Genomic DNA, 17,624 nt, shown 5'->3' on the forward strand with positions numbered 1-17,624 from the left:
AGTAGCCGGAGAAAAAAAAATAGTGTGTTTGCTACCGCTCAGGGTCGTTGATTCAGAACTGCTGGGTTCACTTAATGAGAGCTAGAGAAGCACGAGGCTTTCAGTTTCTGCCACCCGAGTGCCGTCTGCTACGTTATTTTGCATAGGCACCATGGAGCAGCACAGCTTTTACTTAAACTAGACCTAACACAACTGCCCCAGCCCACTATTTAACACTAAGTTATCCTATTTAAAATGGGCTGTTCTGCATGTAAAAACACGGAACATGGAGCCAAACCTTTAAAATCGTATTTTTGCATTTACAAAAGCAATTCCTTATACTAGATGTAAAAAGTTCATCCCCCAAGAACAGAAAGACGCAAATACTTTAAACTATTTCCCTCATGGGCCTTTTTGAATCTTACAATTTTACTTTTTCATAGCTAGGAGGAGAAGGGCTCACAGTTTGGAGTTACCGTGCCTGACAAATGAAGTGAAGACCGGCGCTTACCGAGCTGGGAAAGGCGAGAAGGACATTAAACTTCTCAGAGATGACAGCTCGAGCTTTCACAGCTCCTCATAGCTAATACTGCTCAAAAAGGGGTGGAAAGTCACATGCACAAATTACGAAGCCCCTAATCTGACCCAATGATTAATGGCCCAAGGTTTATCTGTGAGTGGTAGCCACGTAACAGAAGAGCCAACACATGTTCATGGCCTGGAGACCGGCGACACTGATAAGAAGTCAAGCAGAACCCACTTTGCCAAATTTTTAATAGCTTTGGTTGTGTTTTCAGATGACAAAATACATCACGTAACAGTGTATGTTTCTGAAAGCCACGCGGGGCCGGGCCTGCACGCAGGCATCGCCCTGCGCTCCTCCTCGCGCCCAAGGGAGCATCTCCTGCCCCTTCGCCATGGACAGACCCACACGAGACCTTGCTTTGCCCCCAAAACGGCTTTTCTGCCTCATCCTGAATTCTGCTTTCAGACTTTCCAGCCATGCACACAGATTTCCCAAGCGGATCCACCTTTTGCAGCCACAGGCATGGACTTCCCAAGTGGATCCACCCGCTCAAGCACCAGCTTCCACAGACCAACCTTCTCCCAAGCTCCCTACCAGGGGGTCCACATTTGGTTGCAAACTGCTTCAAGGCAGGAGTAGGAAGTTTTATCTGTTTTATCCATCTAAAAACAGCCAGCATGAGGCATAGATAAAAAAAAAGTTTGTCCTTCAAGCTATCCAAGCTCAAGGTACCCAGAGTTTGTCCCTTACTTTTCAACAGCTGAAAGAGCTCCCCACCGATGGGCTACTGAGTTCAGAAGAAAGTTTCTAAAACGCCCTAGCGGCTCCCTTGCTGCTAGCCAGACCTGACAGCATCTACAAGACCAAAAGCAATGCAGAAAACCTCTTTCCCCACTGCTCTGCACCCTCAGAAACTCAAAAAGATCCTCAAATGAAAGATAGTTTGACCTTGCACAGCCACCAATTCAGAGCAAGTCAAGCACAAACCGCTCCCGCTCCGCTCCGATGGGGAAGAGCCCGAGTCCAAGGCAGCTTCAGAGCAACGGGACAAGCATTTAGTGGGTCGGACTGTCCCCGGGCTACATCTAGTTGTGTCTGCTTCAACCAGTCCCACCCGTGACACGTGGGTAGGAGGTTCCCCACGAGCCCACAAGCACAGTATGGAGAGAAACACATTGTCAAAGCTACGTGGGGCGAAGATATCCACACTAATCTTGAGGAAACCTGCAGAAAGCGTGTTTTGGATATAAAGATTAGGATCTGACAAATAAATCTTGGTGCTGGAGCCTAGGAGACAAGCTGCACGTAGGAGGCCCCTCCAGCCACCATGGACCCAGGGCAGACGCCCGCCCGTGTATCGGGAGCCGCTGCGGAAGCGACATCCCTGTCGCAGCGAGCGTTTCTTCCACCCCAAGAAGCCGATTCCTCCTCTGCGGAGCGACGGGAGCAGGGCCGGGGGCTGGGGGCTCTCACTGCGCCCGGCGCTGGGTGACGTCCCGAGAAGCAGCGGCCGCTCGAACAATGGGATATTTGTCAAAGTACAGCGCCATCACCAGCAATCATCTGTTTTTCATAACTACATTTGACCTAAACTGAATTGACTGAACAAGTAGCCTGTGTTTTTCATTCTGGAAAATACGGCGTCCCAGTTCTTCCCCCTCCCCGCCTCGGGATTTCTTTCTTTTTTTTTTTTTCCTTTTAAGTCATACTTCTTACAAGTTACAAAACGATGATGTAGACAGATATTTCCTCCTCATGAGCAGCAGCAGCTGAGCATTTTGGGCTTGCGTTTTCCTGGCAGCCTCGTCCCGTTCCAGGTGAGCGCCGGGGTTAAGCGCAAGGCTACGTGCCTTCTCCCGGCGCTCGGAGAAGGAGCAGAGATAAGACCTAGCTGCACGCTCCGATTTCATAACATATTTAAAATGCATTAATTCTTTATAATGAATGAGCTGCCAGAAAAAAAAAAGAAATAAATATATTCAGGGCAAGCCCAGAGAGGCTTCCAAGCGAGGCCAGGGCACACAAAGCCTCCAGGAGGCAACTCCAAGCGCGAGCAGAGCCCGCAGGAGAAGAGAGCGCTCCGGTCTCGAGGAAGGAAGGGAGCGGTGGGAATCAGTCACCAGCTTTTACGAGGAAGGATGCATCCCACAACTAATCAGCTCTTGTCAGTACTCCCATTCATTCGAGAAAATAAATACTCCTCCAATGCAGAGCGGGGTCCGGACAGAGGCAAAGGAGTCAAGGGAAGAGGACGGTGGAAGGAGAGAAGGCAAAAAATGTGTTTAGAAGAGCAAAAAGACTGCAAAGTCTCTTGATTTTTTTTTTACTGCTTACCATCCTGTCTTTTAAAATAAGTGAGAGTGCTACTAATCTGTGACAGACGGTACTCTGCATTGACAGAATTCACAGGGCAGAGGGGAAAAAGTCGCTGAATGGGGATCGTTACCTTACAATAAAGCACCATGCCGCTACCCGATTTGAAATCACAGCTCCCTCCTTTGCCCTGAGAAAACTAATCACCTTCCCTTTCTCCAAATTCAAGCACACTCAGAAACTAGGGAAAAAAGGAAAAATACAAAGCAAACAACAACAAAAAAACCTCCCCCCATCCTGCAGACCTGCATTTGGAGCAGAATGCTGCTCATCCCCAAGCCCATCATGTCCAATATTTGCACTGGAAAAGCTTTCTAAATCTGCATATTTGTTCTGATTTTCCGTGACAGCACTAGGGGGCAATGACCAGGGAGGATGGAGAAACCAGAATAACAGAAAGCCTCCAAAGAGACCTCCCGTTTCAGGTTCCACTGAGGGAGACCAGATTCAATAAGAGATGGATCTTCCACAGTGGGAGGGGGACGCGGTGTCACGAGAGGCGCTTTCGGGCTCTCGATGATGAGTTTTGCTGCTTGGGAAGGCAGCAATCCGTTCGGAGCCGATTCAGGCAGGCACGGCCTGGACCTGCCTCGGAAACAAACCCCAGGGCCTCCTTTTTGACGGGCTTGCAACCCTGCCCACCTAAAACACCACGTTTGCAATAACTATGGGTTTGCAGGAAAAAGGGAGGTCAAGAACCCAAAATGGCCAAGCAGTGAAAAAGCTGTGTTTCATAAACAGGCCTAAACAGAAGCATCAGCACGCGGCTCACTTGAACAGAAAGATGGTTCTCCTTTTCCCTTGCCCTTTATCCATCAGCTCTGTTGGGTAAAATTTGCCTTTGGTTCCTCTGCTTCCTCAAAACGCAAGGCAAAATTTGGAGCGGTGGCCAATCCATCAGATGGTTGTACTGCCCTTCAGAGAGACCTTGCCAGGCTGCAGAAAGAGGTGAAGAGGAACCTCACGCAGCTTAACAAATGCCAAGTCCTACACGTGGGGAAGAACAACCCACTGGGTTGTTGACCAGCTCTGCAGAAAAGCACCTGGGAGTCCTGGTGGGCACCAAGACACTGCTGGTGTTGGGTGCCCCTTCTGGGCTCCCCAGCACAAGGGAGAGACGAGAATATTGGGATGAGTGGAGCAAAGGGCCATGAAGATGATTAAGGGAGTAGGAGCATCTCTGCTGTGAGCAGAGACTGAAGGCACTGGCACTGTTCAGCTGGGGGAAGAGGAGGCTCAGGGGGAGCTGGGCAACGTGTAAATACATCACGGAGGGAGGGAAGAAGATGGGGACAGACTCTTCTCGGTGATGCTGAGTGACAGGAGGAGAAGCATCAGGCAAAAAAATGAAATGCAGGAAGCTCTGAATAAATTAAAGAAAAAAGATACTTCTTTTACTGTAAAGGTGACAACATAGGTTGTTGAGGGAGGCTGGTGAGACTCCATTCCGGAGATATTCGAGTCCAGCAGAAACACTGAGGCTTCTTCTGCAGCTGCTGCAGAAGACACAGACTGAGGCAGACATAAATTATTCCCTACAACCGGGAGTTTGGTATTCAGCTCTGTGCGCTATTTTTTGGTTAATATTTGAAACAATTACTAAAAATAACAAGCACAACCTGTAGGCTGCCTTATTCCAACCCATTTGTCATCGTGAAGGATTCCAAAGCATGTCAACAAGCAGCTCCAGAGCAGGAGGTTTTCGACAGGCAGGAGGTAGGCAGCCAGGAAACCAGATTTAAAGGCAACGGACAAATCCCTGATCTCATAATGACTCCTGTGGGTTCCTTGGGGTCTCCGAGCGGCAGACTGGGCCTCACGGAGCAGAGGCTCTAAAAGGCCATAAGTCAAGCAGAACCTGAGGTCTTGGCCTCAAGTGATAAAAGGGGTGAGATGCCTTTCTCCAAAGCAAAGCTCCTCATTCCAAGCGACTCGGGTCCTGCAGAACCAAGTAAAACTACCCTGCAGGCCGCACTCACCTCCTCAACACACCATGCAACCACCATGGTGGCACAGGGTAGCTATCAAACCTCCCAGATCTTAGCTTGGCCATTAAATACTGGAGACAAAAAAAAAATAAATGGTGGTTGCCTGTTTAGTCTGGAGAAGATTGAGAGGGAATCTGATCAATATGTATAAATACTTGAGGGGAGAATGTGAAGAAGATGGGGCCAAACTCTTCTTGGTGGTGGCCAGTGACAGGATGAGGGGTAAGAATTCATGTCCAGCCAGCTCAAGACCCTTCATAAAAAGAAAAAAGGGGGGGGGGGCTTATTGCAAACAGGATCGCAATCATTTCCCAGATACGCGGCATATAGGGCTTTAAGATGAGAAACAACGTACAGAGCAGGAAAAGAGCGACCGTGCACCAAAGCTATTCAAGGGGATTTATGAAACATTGTGACGTATTTTACAGCTCACTTGCTCCACTAAAACACTTAAAAAAAAAAAAAAAAAAAAAAAAAAAAGTAAAGTTTCTGATCAGCATATGATAATTCTCTAGGGGTTAACTTAGGTACAAAATATACAGTTTCAGCAGCGCAAATAGCGCAACACTCCTTATGCAGAAGGACACTTCAAACATCTCTTTCTCTAGCAGCCTTACAGGGCCCACATCCTACCCATACTCAGCAGAACAGGGATCCTTTTGGAAGAACAGGGACCCTTTGGGAAGCCAAGAACCATCCCTGCTGCTCAATCCCACAATGTTGGGAGTGAACAGTATAGGCAATGCCCAGCTAATGTCACTACGGTCTATGTAAAATGCCAATTATTCTTTTTCCCTTTGTAAAAGAGGGGCTGTGGAGTGAAATGAGGCCAGTAGTGGCCACCAAGATGATTAAGGAGCCGCAGCCCATGACGCAGGAGAAAAGCTGGGGCAAGCAGAGTTTGTTCAGCCTTAAAAGGCTGATGAGGCAAACGTGGTGCAGGGCTGGAGAGCAGCTGGAGCCGGGCTCCTCCTGGAGGTGAGCAACAGCAGGAGGAGGAACAGGCAGAGGCAAAGGGGGAAATTCAAATTAAACACCCAGATTAATTAAAAAATACAGTAAGGGTGGTCAGCCATTGGAAGGGGAACCAAAAGAGTTCTCTGGTGCGGTTGAAGAATTCCCAAGACATTTCTGAGCTTCAACACCAGGAAATAAAGCAAATTTTCAGTGACTGACTTCACACGCTTGCATGGCACAAGTTCTAGTGTCAATAACGTTCCCTCAGCCTCTTGAGTGATGTAGAATCCAGTCTCCCACATCAAAAATGGTCCTGATCCTAGAGTTTCTTAGAGCCAAAGACTGCCTGGGAGTTAAAAGCACAGAAAAAGGAGGCTGTCCCAATGACTGGAAGATGCATGGACTAGATGTTGCATCTAACTTCCAAAAAAGCCAAAAAGACAATCCAAGGAACTACCGCGCACACTCAGCCTTGCTGCAATCTCTAGGAAAGTCATGAATCAAGCCCTCCAGAAACGCATTTCTAGGAATACAAAGAGGAAGGTGATTGGAAACAGCCAGCTTGGATTTCACAAGAGAATGAGGAACCCAACCACACAATAAAGTGCCCGGATTTATGGATGAAGGGAGAGCAGTGGATGTCATTTACTTTGGAAGGGTGTTTAACACAGTATTTCACAGTGTTGTCCTATCCATGTCAAGACGTCACAGTCTGGATGAGCGATCAGATAGGTGGGTAAATAACTCAGCGCATAGTTGGGTTCAGGGGGGCACGACTAATCCCTTGGACACTACAGGCAGGACCGTCCTGTAGGACATCTGTATTAAGGACCTGCTCTCAACTGCTTTGCAGATGGCACTAAGCTGTGGGGCAAAGTCACTCCAGGGTAGGGCTACTGTTCAAAAGGGCTCTCAAAAAGCCTGGAGGAACAGGCCAAGAGGGACCCTATTCAACAAGGACAACAGCCAAGTTGCACACATGGGAAGGAAGACCCCTTGCAGGACCAGGCTGGGAAGCCCCTGCCTGGGGAGCTGCTCTGAGGACAGGGACCGTGAAGTTTGATGAACCAGTGGTGTGTCCTGGCAGCAGAGAAGGCCAATAAGTTGTGACCATATTAGCAGCAGAATCCAGCAGCTGCCTTTGATACCTGCGAGGAGGTCGTGTGGTGGCACGGATGGCTCAGATGATAGGTTTTACAGCCTCTATCCCTGGAAGTTTCCAAGAACAGAGTAGACAAAACACTGAGCAATCAGTTCTGTTCTCACATTCAGCCTGCTCTGAGCAGGAGGTTGCACAGGAGTCCTCCCAGGATCCCATCCAGCCCAAACGACACGTGGTATTTCTGCAAATCCCTACAGGGACGCAGCGTCGCTCCTGTGCTCAGGGCTAACAGAGTCAGCCTCTTCTTTTAGCCACTAACACTAGAATGGGGAGCTGAGGGGATCACAACAAGCTCAATAATAAGCGTAAAAGACACTTGCTGTGAGTAGAGCCCCAAGGCCGAGCTTTGTAAAGCCCTGGGAAAGCTCAGCTCAGCGCCGAGCCACTGGGGACGAGAAGTCTGCGCCCAGGCTCTTGCAGGAGTCAGCACGGGACTTTGTTTTTTTTTTTTTCCTTCCTAACACGTCTGTTTTCCAAACCGAGTATTTTAAGACCGACGACTGCCCGCGATCCTATCTAGCCAGCTTAGAATGAACACTGATTTTCTTTGCTGCTTCTTTGATCGAAGCCAAGTGGTTTTCTCATGGGTAACAAGGTCACGGGGTTAAAAGAGCAATATGACAATTACAAAAGTTAAATCTATTGCCACTCCAGACAGCTCCGCTACCCGGAGCCCATTAGCACGTAGTACAGAGCGGTTATCGCAGGTCACTGACACCGGTTCGCTCTAATGGCTTTTCCTGTGTCCTTATCAACCCCGCGCACAAAGTGGCTCACCCTCAGCCTTCCCCTATGATCTCAGGGCGGTGTTTATGGCTATCTAACTGCAGCAGGCACCCGCGGGTCAGCCAAGTCAGCAGACAGTGAGATAGGCCAGGCCAGAGCGATGGGACAAGCTGCAAAGTGTCGGAGATGAACAACGAGCAAGCAGAGCCTTCAAGAAGGAAAGTTTTCCACCCTCCCCCCCGGCCCAAACAAAGTTCAAACCATTTAAAGTTCCCAAGGACACGGGGGAAGGAACTTTACAACCCCAATCTAAAATATACATATATATATATGCCCATAGATATATACATATATAAAAAACGAGAGCTGGTTGCAGGCTCTGTGGGGCACAGTCTGTCTTCAGCACCGAGGCAAAAAGACAAGGAGTGCTGCACCATGGGCAAAAGAGCAGCTCTTCATATGGAAGGGAGGGTGCCGAGGGCCTCACCTTTGAATTCTGGCTCCTAGAAGGGACCTTCTTGCCCCTTGAAGGGAGAACTTCCCTTGTTTTCCCCCTTCAACAGCAAGAAACCATTTTGGTGCATCCCACAGCTTCACAGGTTGGTGACTATTCAGGCACCACCACTGTGGTGGCTATGGCCTGCCCCAGCAAATAGCTTCTCCACAGAGCCTGAAGAAGCAGAGACGCCCCATTTAGCACAAAAAAAAGCAAGTCGGAGCGTACTCAGAGAACAAGGCTAAACAAAATGCCTCCTTTTTTTCACAGAGTGGCTTCCAAAAGGTTCTGTGTGGACAGTTTTTAACATAGAGGATTTCTATTTGCTGTGCATTTTCCTACCTTCCCTAACATATCAAAGCAGTTTCAGTGTTGGAGAGGCAACAGAGCAGGCAGAAATGGCGATGGCAACAAAGAAACATACAGTAAATACATGTCGACTATCATTGCTCTAAACAACCCAGCCAGTCCTCCAGAAACCCCTCACTAGCTGAGCAGTGGCTGCATTTTTAAGCCTGTATTTACATCAGATTTTTCTGGCTTTTCATTTATTTATTTATTTTTGGACACTTGTTTTTTCCCCTAAATCGACCCCCTTTGTAGCTCAAGATCAAAGAGCTGGGAGTGCCAATCCCCGCATCTTCCCCAGCGCGTGCAGAAACCTCAAAGGACTTGGTAACCCATTAGCATAAAGTTAAATAAACCCCCTAACCAAACACCAACAGGCAAATGCAGCAACTTAAACCACCGGAATTGGCCTCCAAGCTCAAGCCACCACCTCTGGGGGCTTTTTGCTGCCATCCCGCTCTTCGCTCACTCAAGCTTTGGGGAAAGACAAAACAAAACCTGATTTTTCAATTTTTGCTCTGTAAATCGAAGCGATCCCAGGCCTTCGCCTCACAAGACAAGGCTCCTGACAGCTGCTCGAGATGCTCCCGCAGATAAACCCCGCTGGCCCAGACCTCACCTCGCCTAATTCCCTTTGGCCCCCGATCAAAGCACTGCGTGCGCTTTGGTCGACGGCAGCCTAGAAGATAAAAACGGCCGTGGCGCAAACCACCCCACCGCAGGACTCTTGTGTTTTTTCTTTAGATATTATCGTCTCCAACCACCTTCTCTGCTACCTCAAGGAGACGACCAGGGTGATCCACTGGCACCAAAGAGCGGCCTGGTGCAGCTTAAGATCACTTGGCCACCATTTGGGTCAACCCAGAAGACAATGAGTGACCAAGACCTGGCACATACCACTTCTTCCATCATCTGGTGGCTGTGGATTTAGCAAAATACCCCAAACCGCATCCTCAGCTCCTTGTTTTTCTTTATTTTCCTCAGAAAAGGGCACTGTACCTTTGTCCAAAGCCAAGGGATTCACCCTTGCTTGAGAGCGACCCAACAGCCGCTGCCATCGCACTGAAGGTCTACCAAGGAGAAGGCAGCTCCTGGTGAACCATAAGGCCACACAGAGCACACAGAAGTGCGCTTTGGAGCTGCCGATATTTCTGCCACCCCACGTTGTCCTCAAGACGCTGTTAGTCAGCAAACTTTGCAAAAAAAGAGCAAAATAAGCCTAAAAAGGCATCGCCCATGAGTAGGCCCACAAAGGAGCCTCCGCAGCGGCCCATTCACCGCCGCCTGACCCGCCTTCACTTTCTTCCCCCCTCCTCCTCCTCCTGGCGGCCCGGCTCTGCCCTTCCTGCCGGAGCGCGGCGCTTCCCGGCAGCCCCGCTCGCGCCTGCACTTCGCCTTGGCTGCCGCCGGAAGGATTTACAGGTGCCCGGGCCCCGGCCGCGAGGCCGTGACCGCGCGCCGACCCCCGCGCACAATGCGTGAACTCCTGCCCCCCGATAAGGCTGCCGATAGCAGCGGGGCCGCCTCGCTTTTATTTTTATTATTATTATTTATTTTATTTTTTCTTTTGCTCTTCCCACCCCCCGACTCTTGCCGTAATCCTCGGGGAATTTATAAGCAAGCGGCTGCCATAAAACCCGAGGTGACTGGGAGGTCGGGTTCACTAAAAATAATAAATATCCCCCTGTTTATTCAGCGCGGGCCTTTCGCCACGGCGGGGCCCGGCGTTTAGATAACGCTATTGTAAATGACAAATATTAGGGTGTTTTTTCTTTTGTTTTTTGTTCTTTTTTCCCTCTTCGGGTAACTATCGCGTTATGATCCTTCCGCCCGCCGCCGCTTCCCGCGGCGCTGGCGGCAGCGCTGACGCGGCGGCCAGGTCAGGACGCAGGTCAGAAAAAGGGCAATTTGGGCTTTTCGAGGAGTTGCTTCCCCTTTTGCTCCCTGTTGCCGTCCTAGCGACGCCGCTTCAGCAGCGCCTGCCTTATATTTTACATGCATATAGGAAAAAAAACCCTTATCTCTACCACAGAAAACTTTCCCTCCTTCCATAATACCCCTTTAGGCATCTAAACACTCGGGTATTCATCCTTCTGTTAAAGCAATGCACCTTCCTAATCTTGTTCATAACCCATGCACGGGCAGCAGGCACTGCTTTGCAGCAGGATGTTCAGTCCAAGAGAAACAAAGCCCCATGTTTGGTGTAAAACCTGCTCCTTCATTCCAGTAAAACATCGTGGCTCCAGAGCCAAAATTACAAAATTATAACACATGAACAGACAAAAAAAAAAAATTTTTTTTGAAGGGTGAAGGAACCCTTCACCTTCTTGCAAATTCATCTATACACCCTACATAGAAATTAAAAGCTACAATGACGGTTGAAATGCCATCAACAAGGGTCACCTGCCTCTTTTGTCAATAAATACGTAAAACTCAACATTCTCCGTACTCACGAAGAAAGCCGGTTAATCTAGCAGCCTGTGTCACCAGGGATGGGACGTCTCTCGAGGTGCTCTCGGGAATATCGCGATACTCAGGGTCACGCTTTTAGCGGCATGCAACAGCAGGAGCAGCAAGTAAATGCCAGCAGAGAACGCCCTGGGCTTAGCCGTTATTTCTCAGTGCAACTCAAAGAAAAAGCACTCAAAAAAATCTAATTACTGGAAATTGGAAACTGATACAGCAAAACAGTGGATTTTGTTGAACAGCAGCAAATCTGATCCTGTCAAACAGGAGCCCGTCAAAGCGTGTTTGAAGACTGCAGCGTTTCTCCTAACTCCAACAAAACCTCTAATACTTCTTGGTTCCTCAGTCCGCACTGAATACCAAAGTTTTTGTGGTTAAAGAAAGATTCTTTCAGGGAAACTATACAAGCAAGAAATATGTATTTGGCCTATTATAAACCCAGAGTCTACAATGGTTGCAGAAAATATCCTTTCCTACTGCTGGGTGCTGCATCAAGTAGCTGCGGGGGCTTTTTTACCCCAATCCACCCACCACCACAGGCACAGGCTGATTTTCCATTTCAGGTAACGCACTTCATAATTGGGCAAACACAAATATGACGTTTGCAACCACTTCCTCATGGGCTACGGAATGGGAGACGTAGAACCCAACCTTGCGGTTTCAGGGTGACTCATGGCGCTCACAAGACGCTCACACTTACCAGCACGGAGTATATGTGCAGGCATCGATACACAGGGGAGAAGTCCACCAAGTCCTGAGCCCCAGGCACCTAGGAGACAGCAGACGATCAGCACTCAGTGCACAAAGCACATAGAGCTCAGTGTACGTTCAAGGCATGCAAGTCTGATGGAGCACGATATCAGCAATTTCGGGTGTGTAGAGTTAAGAGTAATTATTGGTCTCAAATTTATTTGTCCATATTTACATTTTAAAGGCTCTCAGGGCAGAAAAAAAAAATAATCTTTCTAGTGCTCCACTTAGGCTCCCCTAGGAAATTCTCGTGTATCACTTGGCCCCAGGATAGCTGCCTCAGCAGAGACACAAGGAATTTCACTTTGACCATGGGCTTAAAGCACAAGTTCAAGAGTCCTGGCAGAGGCCATGCTGGCTCTTATGCAACAGCAAAGTCTTTTCTCTGGCTTTCTAGCTCAATTTCTTCAAGAGCATTGATGCTGCCATTTGTTCTTCACAAACACCCAAGCCACACAGACTCCACCATCTTTCAACAGCATCGCGCATCTCGTGTAGGGACGAGGAAGAGCAGCTGGGTGGGAAGGAGGGAGGCAGATCAGAGGAGAAATTTGCATGCAAGAAGCCCAGCTCTTGGAGACTCCCGAGGCACCGGGCCGTTCAGCTTGTTGGCCGCGGCATAAAGCGGCCGCGCGGTTCCGTTGCCCCGCGCGCGGCCCACGGGAGTGTTCTGTTGACACGCGGCAGGGAAAAAAGGGAGCAAGATGAAAGGCGCCCACTGGACAGGCCTGGGAAACATGTTTATTTTAAACATTTCTAATTACGCTTAAGAGGCCTTTCGGCTCCAGAGGAGCTGGGATGGAAGCAGAAGTTTCTAGCTGGGGTTGGGTGGGCAAGTCCCAACCACAGCTGCCGAGCGCCCGGGGCGAGCGGTCCTCCTCACTCCATGCAAAAGTTACTGCTTGCAAAGGGCAAGCGGGGGATTTGGCTTCAAAACCTTCTGCCCAGCGAGGAGCCAGAGCTGCTGGAGCCTCCTGCGTGCAAGGACACCTGGCATCTCCCTTGCTATGCGTTCCTTTCCTCCCTTCCATAATGCGGGTCCTGACCCGAGCTTCAAGGTGGACCACTAGTCCCAGTTGTCTCGTGCAGATTTACTGGTCTTGCTAACGAATCTTTGAAAAGCAGAACTAAATGCAATGACCGCAAGAGCTCAGCAGCCTCCTTGGCACGATGCTGTGGGGCTTATTGCGTCTCCTTGCTTGCTCCCTTTGCACTCGCAGTCTCCCAGCTCTTCTACGGCTCCTCATAGCTCCCAGGCCCAATTCCATCTTTTTTCCTTGCTCTATTCCCACAGCGTTAAAAGCAATTGGTCTCCAGGTGGTAAAACCAGTAAAATACTTTGGCTCAGAAGGCACCAAATGCAACGGCTAAAGCAGGTGGGGACATCCCCGCACTCAACCGAGACATCCTCCAGGGACCACCATCAGCACCAACAACACAGACACCACAGCTGTCCGTGGTTCCTGGGCCACAGAGTGCCAGGATGGTTGAGGTTGGAAGGGACCTCTAGAGATCACCTAGTCCAACCCCCTGCTCCAGCAGGGACACCCAGAGCACGGAGCACAGGGTGGCATCCAGACGGGTTCTCTGTCTCTAGTCTGATGTTCCTCTCAAGAAGGGCACGTCCATCTTCTCCTCGCAATGCCAGCAAAGCAGACCATGTCTTCCAGTGAAGTGGAATTTCGATCAAACTCTTTTTCTGCTTCTCTTGGGTACTGGGCAGTAGCTGAACACAGTCCCCAGCAAAATACAGGTGATAAAGATTTGTGCAACTGAGCGCTTGCCAGAAATGGACCCAGTTTACCACCCTGGCAAAATCCTTTCAAAGGAGGTGGCAACATTTTCATAGGCTCTGATCTTCTGCAAGGCTTTTAAGCCCACACAGACACACCAAATACCCTGGCTTATTCTGCAAAACTAACCTCTAAGACATTCACAACTCTTTACCTGTTCGCCTAGGCAAAGCACTGTCAGACACGACTGCACAAACCTGAGAGCACTTAAGTGCACTGGAAATCAAAGAAAGGCCAAATTTGGGCAGGAAAAAAGGAAATGAGCTCGTACTAAATGTCACCCCAGATTCAAAAACTGAGGATTTGTTGTTTTTTCTTTCCCCAGCGGAAAACAGACAAAAATAAATGGACATACCTAATCCCTCAGACTTTAGGAGCTGCTCAATTTTCCTAGCAAAAACTCTACTACCACTGTTCAAAAAAAAATGAAAAAAAGGACAGAAAAGCTTTGATATTTTTGAAAGCTGGCAACAAAATTAGAGCTGGAGCCTCCTCAAGAGCAGCAGAACAGCGACTCCCCTGACAGTTGCACTTCAGCCTAATCATTTTGCTTTGAATTCATAGCACAGAGACCGTATTCATCTTCTCCTCGGCTTCCCTGTTTCGCTAACACTGGCGTCCCGAGCCTCGTCCCCGCTGCACCTCTGGCGCGTTGCTGGTACTGGGAGCCCAGGCAGAGCCCAGGTCCCCCTGCCGCTGAACCCTCTCCCGTCGGAAAGACGCTTTCACGTTGGGTTAAGTACAGATTCTGGTAAATTTAACCCATGGGAGACAGGTTTGCAGTGTAAGATCCACTGTAGTCTCAGAGCTAAGGGATGCACTGATCCGGGTTGGGGCAAATTTGTGGTGCAGTGGCTTGGACTTGATCCTTGCTGCTTTTTGATGTAAAGATACGATTCCTTGCTTGTTTCCTTGATTCCTTGATGTAAAGACACGATTCCTTGCTTGTTTCAGCAAGGAATCAGCAATGCAACGCTAGGAATTCAAGAGAGGTGTTTTACAGACTAGCTCCTGGGCTCGTTACTTTAAGAGCACAGATGCCCAGAGCAGGTAAACATGCAGCTGTGGGATCAGGGGTGTCCAAAGGAGCAGGCTGGGTCTCCCCGCACGTTCCTGCGGTGCAGAATGACCTCAGTGGCCACGAACAGCCCTGCTCCCGCCCAGCTCCAGCAATCCCCATCAGGGAGCTCTGGTGCTGGCAGCTGTGAAGTGTTTTACCCGGCGCTGAACAGACATGGGCACAGATCATGCTCTAGCCTTGCTACCCGGGTCTGGGCATTCTGCGAGTGCTCTAGCATGCGCCACAGCTAAACTTTGCGGGGAAAAAGCCCTGAATCTCCTCAGGAGGTCAAGGGGATGCTCAAAACAGCGCAACGCCGGAGCTGGCAAGAGCATCCCGCAGACTATCTGATCTCATCCTGGCTGGCGTTAGAGACAACAGGAAAACAGCTCTGTCTGGAAAGACAGAGGGTTCCTTCCCAGCGGCCAGCGTGCTTTGTGCATAATTACTAGCGGGAGCAAGAAAAGGTGAAGGCTGATGGCACCTACCAAAGCCCATTTATCCAGGAAGGTCCAGCGGGCTCCCTGGGGTCCCTGCTCCAGCTCCCTCACATTGAAGGTATCTATTATATCATTGAGGGAATGATTCCTATAGCCGGGTCAATGCACAGACTGCCAGAAGTTTGACGAGTTTCAGCTCTGATTTGCACCTGCTGATATCCCGAGCGCCAAAGCACTCTGCCAAAAACGACGCTGGCTGCAACGGCGCTGTTCCTCTTCGGGGACTGCAGACGCCGCTGCTCTGCCGTGTGTTCTCCCTGAAAACTCCATGCGGACAGAGCCCAGCAGGTCTTTTCTGGGTAGCAACACAAAAACGGAGCAAATTTGTGCATGAGGGAAAAGAAAAAACAAACCCCAAAACTTGGTCAAGCGAAAACCTTGAGACCTTGGGTCTCATCATATCCCCTCCAGCCTGCTCTTTCGTGCAGCTCCGTGTTAGCGCAGAAGGTTGGGACGGCTGTGCTGAATCCCAATAGGATGCCTAAAATTGTGGGGAATTGCCATTCTTGGATGGATATCCACCCTCCAGGATAAAAAAAAAAAAAAAAAAACAGCTAAATTAGACGATAGCAGACCCAGTCTGGGCAGGAATTTGGACTAGAGACTTGGAGAGGTTCTCCCAAATCCTGTCACTCACTAGAAGAGTGAATAATAGAATAGTTTCTGTGAGGAAAACATCTAGTCTCCAAACCACAGAGGGTATCTGCAAGCCCTCCCCTTCTGCCTGAAGATCAAGATCCAGTATGTTTAACTTGAACATCAGGCAGCTCTCAGGCTTCCTACAAGAGCTTCAGACCTTCATTAAGCTGCATCACCTCCTCCCTTACTCCGGTTATTCGGGGACCTCCTGCCTCAGTGAGGAATACGTACATGAGGTGGGATAAGTCTGGACCATAACGTCTCCAAAATTCAAGCAACGGTCTTTCAAGCAGAGACCTGGGGTCACTGCTTGGCACTTCTTGCTGAGCTGTGTGAACAGGAACAGCGATGACTGCTGTCCTTGAACACTTTCAGATCATTTTTTAACTTGTCTACTGACTTTCTTTTCCAAGGTCTGTCATTTCCTTCCCAGGCTTGTTAGCAGCATTCCATATTTCCCGGGGAAATATCAGCCTCAGCAATCTTGGCGTGTCAGAGGGGCTAAACACAGGAAACAACGTGTGCCACCTGCAGCCGTGTTGTCCCTCTCAGGCCTCCGAGCTCCACAGCATGAAGGCTGGATTCAAAACACGATGCAATTTCCTTGCCCTCATGATACTTAACTATTTGAGTGAACTGAGCAGAGCTTTTGAGACTCTAATTCCCTATTAGTAGGATTCTAAGTCTGCCTTATTGTCCCTGACAGGGTTCCACACAAGGTCATCGGAAGGATGAGAAATCATACCCCAAGAGGAAAAGCTTGGGATGACTCCGTCAGCCACGACAAAACAACTCTGCAACTGGCCTGTAACTTCAGTGAACCCTCGCCAAGAAGCCCAGCATGAACGATTTGCACCTCACGCTCCTTTCGGCTTAACGGCTGTTTCCACCTGCTCCCATTCCAGATGTGGCTCCCAGCTGTGCCAACAAACGAGCCATTCTCCAAGAGCCGAACGCTGGTGTGCGCCGCCTGGGGCCGCCTCGCTGCCACTTTCATCACCAAGGACAGCAGCAACTCTGAATGCTCCCACTCTTGGGCTTCCCAAGGGCATTGCTCCGCTCAATTCGCAGCCTTCCCGGGCCAACCGGATGTCAAGCGCCCGAACCCCCAACTGCTCCAACGACTGAAAAAGCCCTGGTGCTCCCACCAGCGAAGGATTAATCCTTACTTTAAGTTCACTGGCATCCTACCAGGCTGGCCTTAAATGCACCAAGACATGGGACTTCATCCACTTAGAGAGGAGGTAGCAGTTTGATAAACCACATTAACAGATTTCTCCTGACTTAAAAACTTTTCCTCTCAACGTTTACATCATCCAGTTCTACTCAGATTCCAACTTTACGTTTGCTGCAGCGAATAGCTCCACAGCCTCCTAATTTGGAGATAATCCATTTCAAAGCAATAAGGAGATTTTGAGAGTGAGACGGAACAAGAACTACTCAAAGAAGGTTTTTTTTCCTTTCCAGAAAAGTGCTCAGATACACTCGGATCAATGATTTTTTTCCCAAATGTGCTCTTCCTCCTCATTTTTCTTTTAACTTCTGCTCGATTTCCATTTTGATGCAGAAGTCTCCCATGCAGCTGGTATTGGTGCCACGTGAGGGGCTCTGCGCTGCCCCTGAGCTTGGTCTAAGAAAGGATCAAGAGGATGAAGAGGGAAGAAGTCACATGCGATGAAGGGACTAGTGTACATTAAAAGCATTGCAAAACCAAGATGAGATGTTCTACTACAGCCTTCATTCTCTAGAAGGAGCTAGGGCCGGCAGCAGAGGTCACGCTTAGCATTTATTAGCGAAGGGTATTGCATGCTGTAGGGACTAAGAAGGGATGCGAAATTCCAGCTGGGAAAACAGCCGGAGG

The 17,624-nt window shown here is 49.3% G+C and overlaps 1 protein-coding gene across 5 annotated transcripts in view; it reads right to left on the reverse strand.

The window, feature by feature from the left end:
* Positions 1–17,624, reverse strand: part of EXOC6B (exocyst complex component 6B) — a 215,576-nt gene that overhangs the window by 102,603 nt on the left and 95,349 nt on the right. For all 5 annotated transcript variants that reach the window (XM_088536658.1, XM_088536656.1, XM_088536657.1 and 2 more), the window contains one exon: positions 11,722–11,790. In XM_088536658.1, coding sequence (XP_088392784.1) covers positions 11,722–11,790 — 69 coding nt within the window. The remainder of the gene's footprint in view (positions 1–11,721; positions 11,791–17,624) is intronic.

Source organism: Tinamus guttatus, unplaced genomic scaffold (genome assembly GCF_059628265.1).
Source record: "Tinamus guttatus ecotype Peru unplaced genomic scaffold, ASM5962826v1 Tinamus_guttatus_pri_ptg000690l, whole genome shotgun sequence".
In the NCBI taxonomy this organism is placed as follows: domain Eukaryota; kingdom Metazoa; phylum Chordata; class Aves; order Tinamiformes; family Tinamidae; genus Tinamus; species Tinamus guttatus.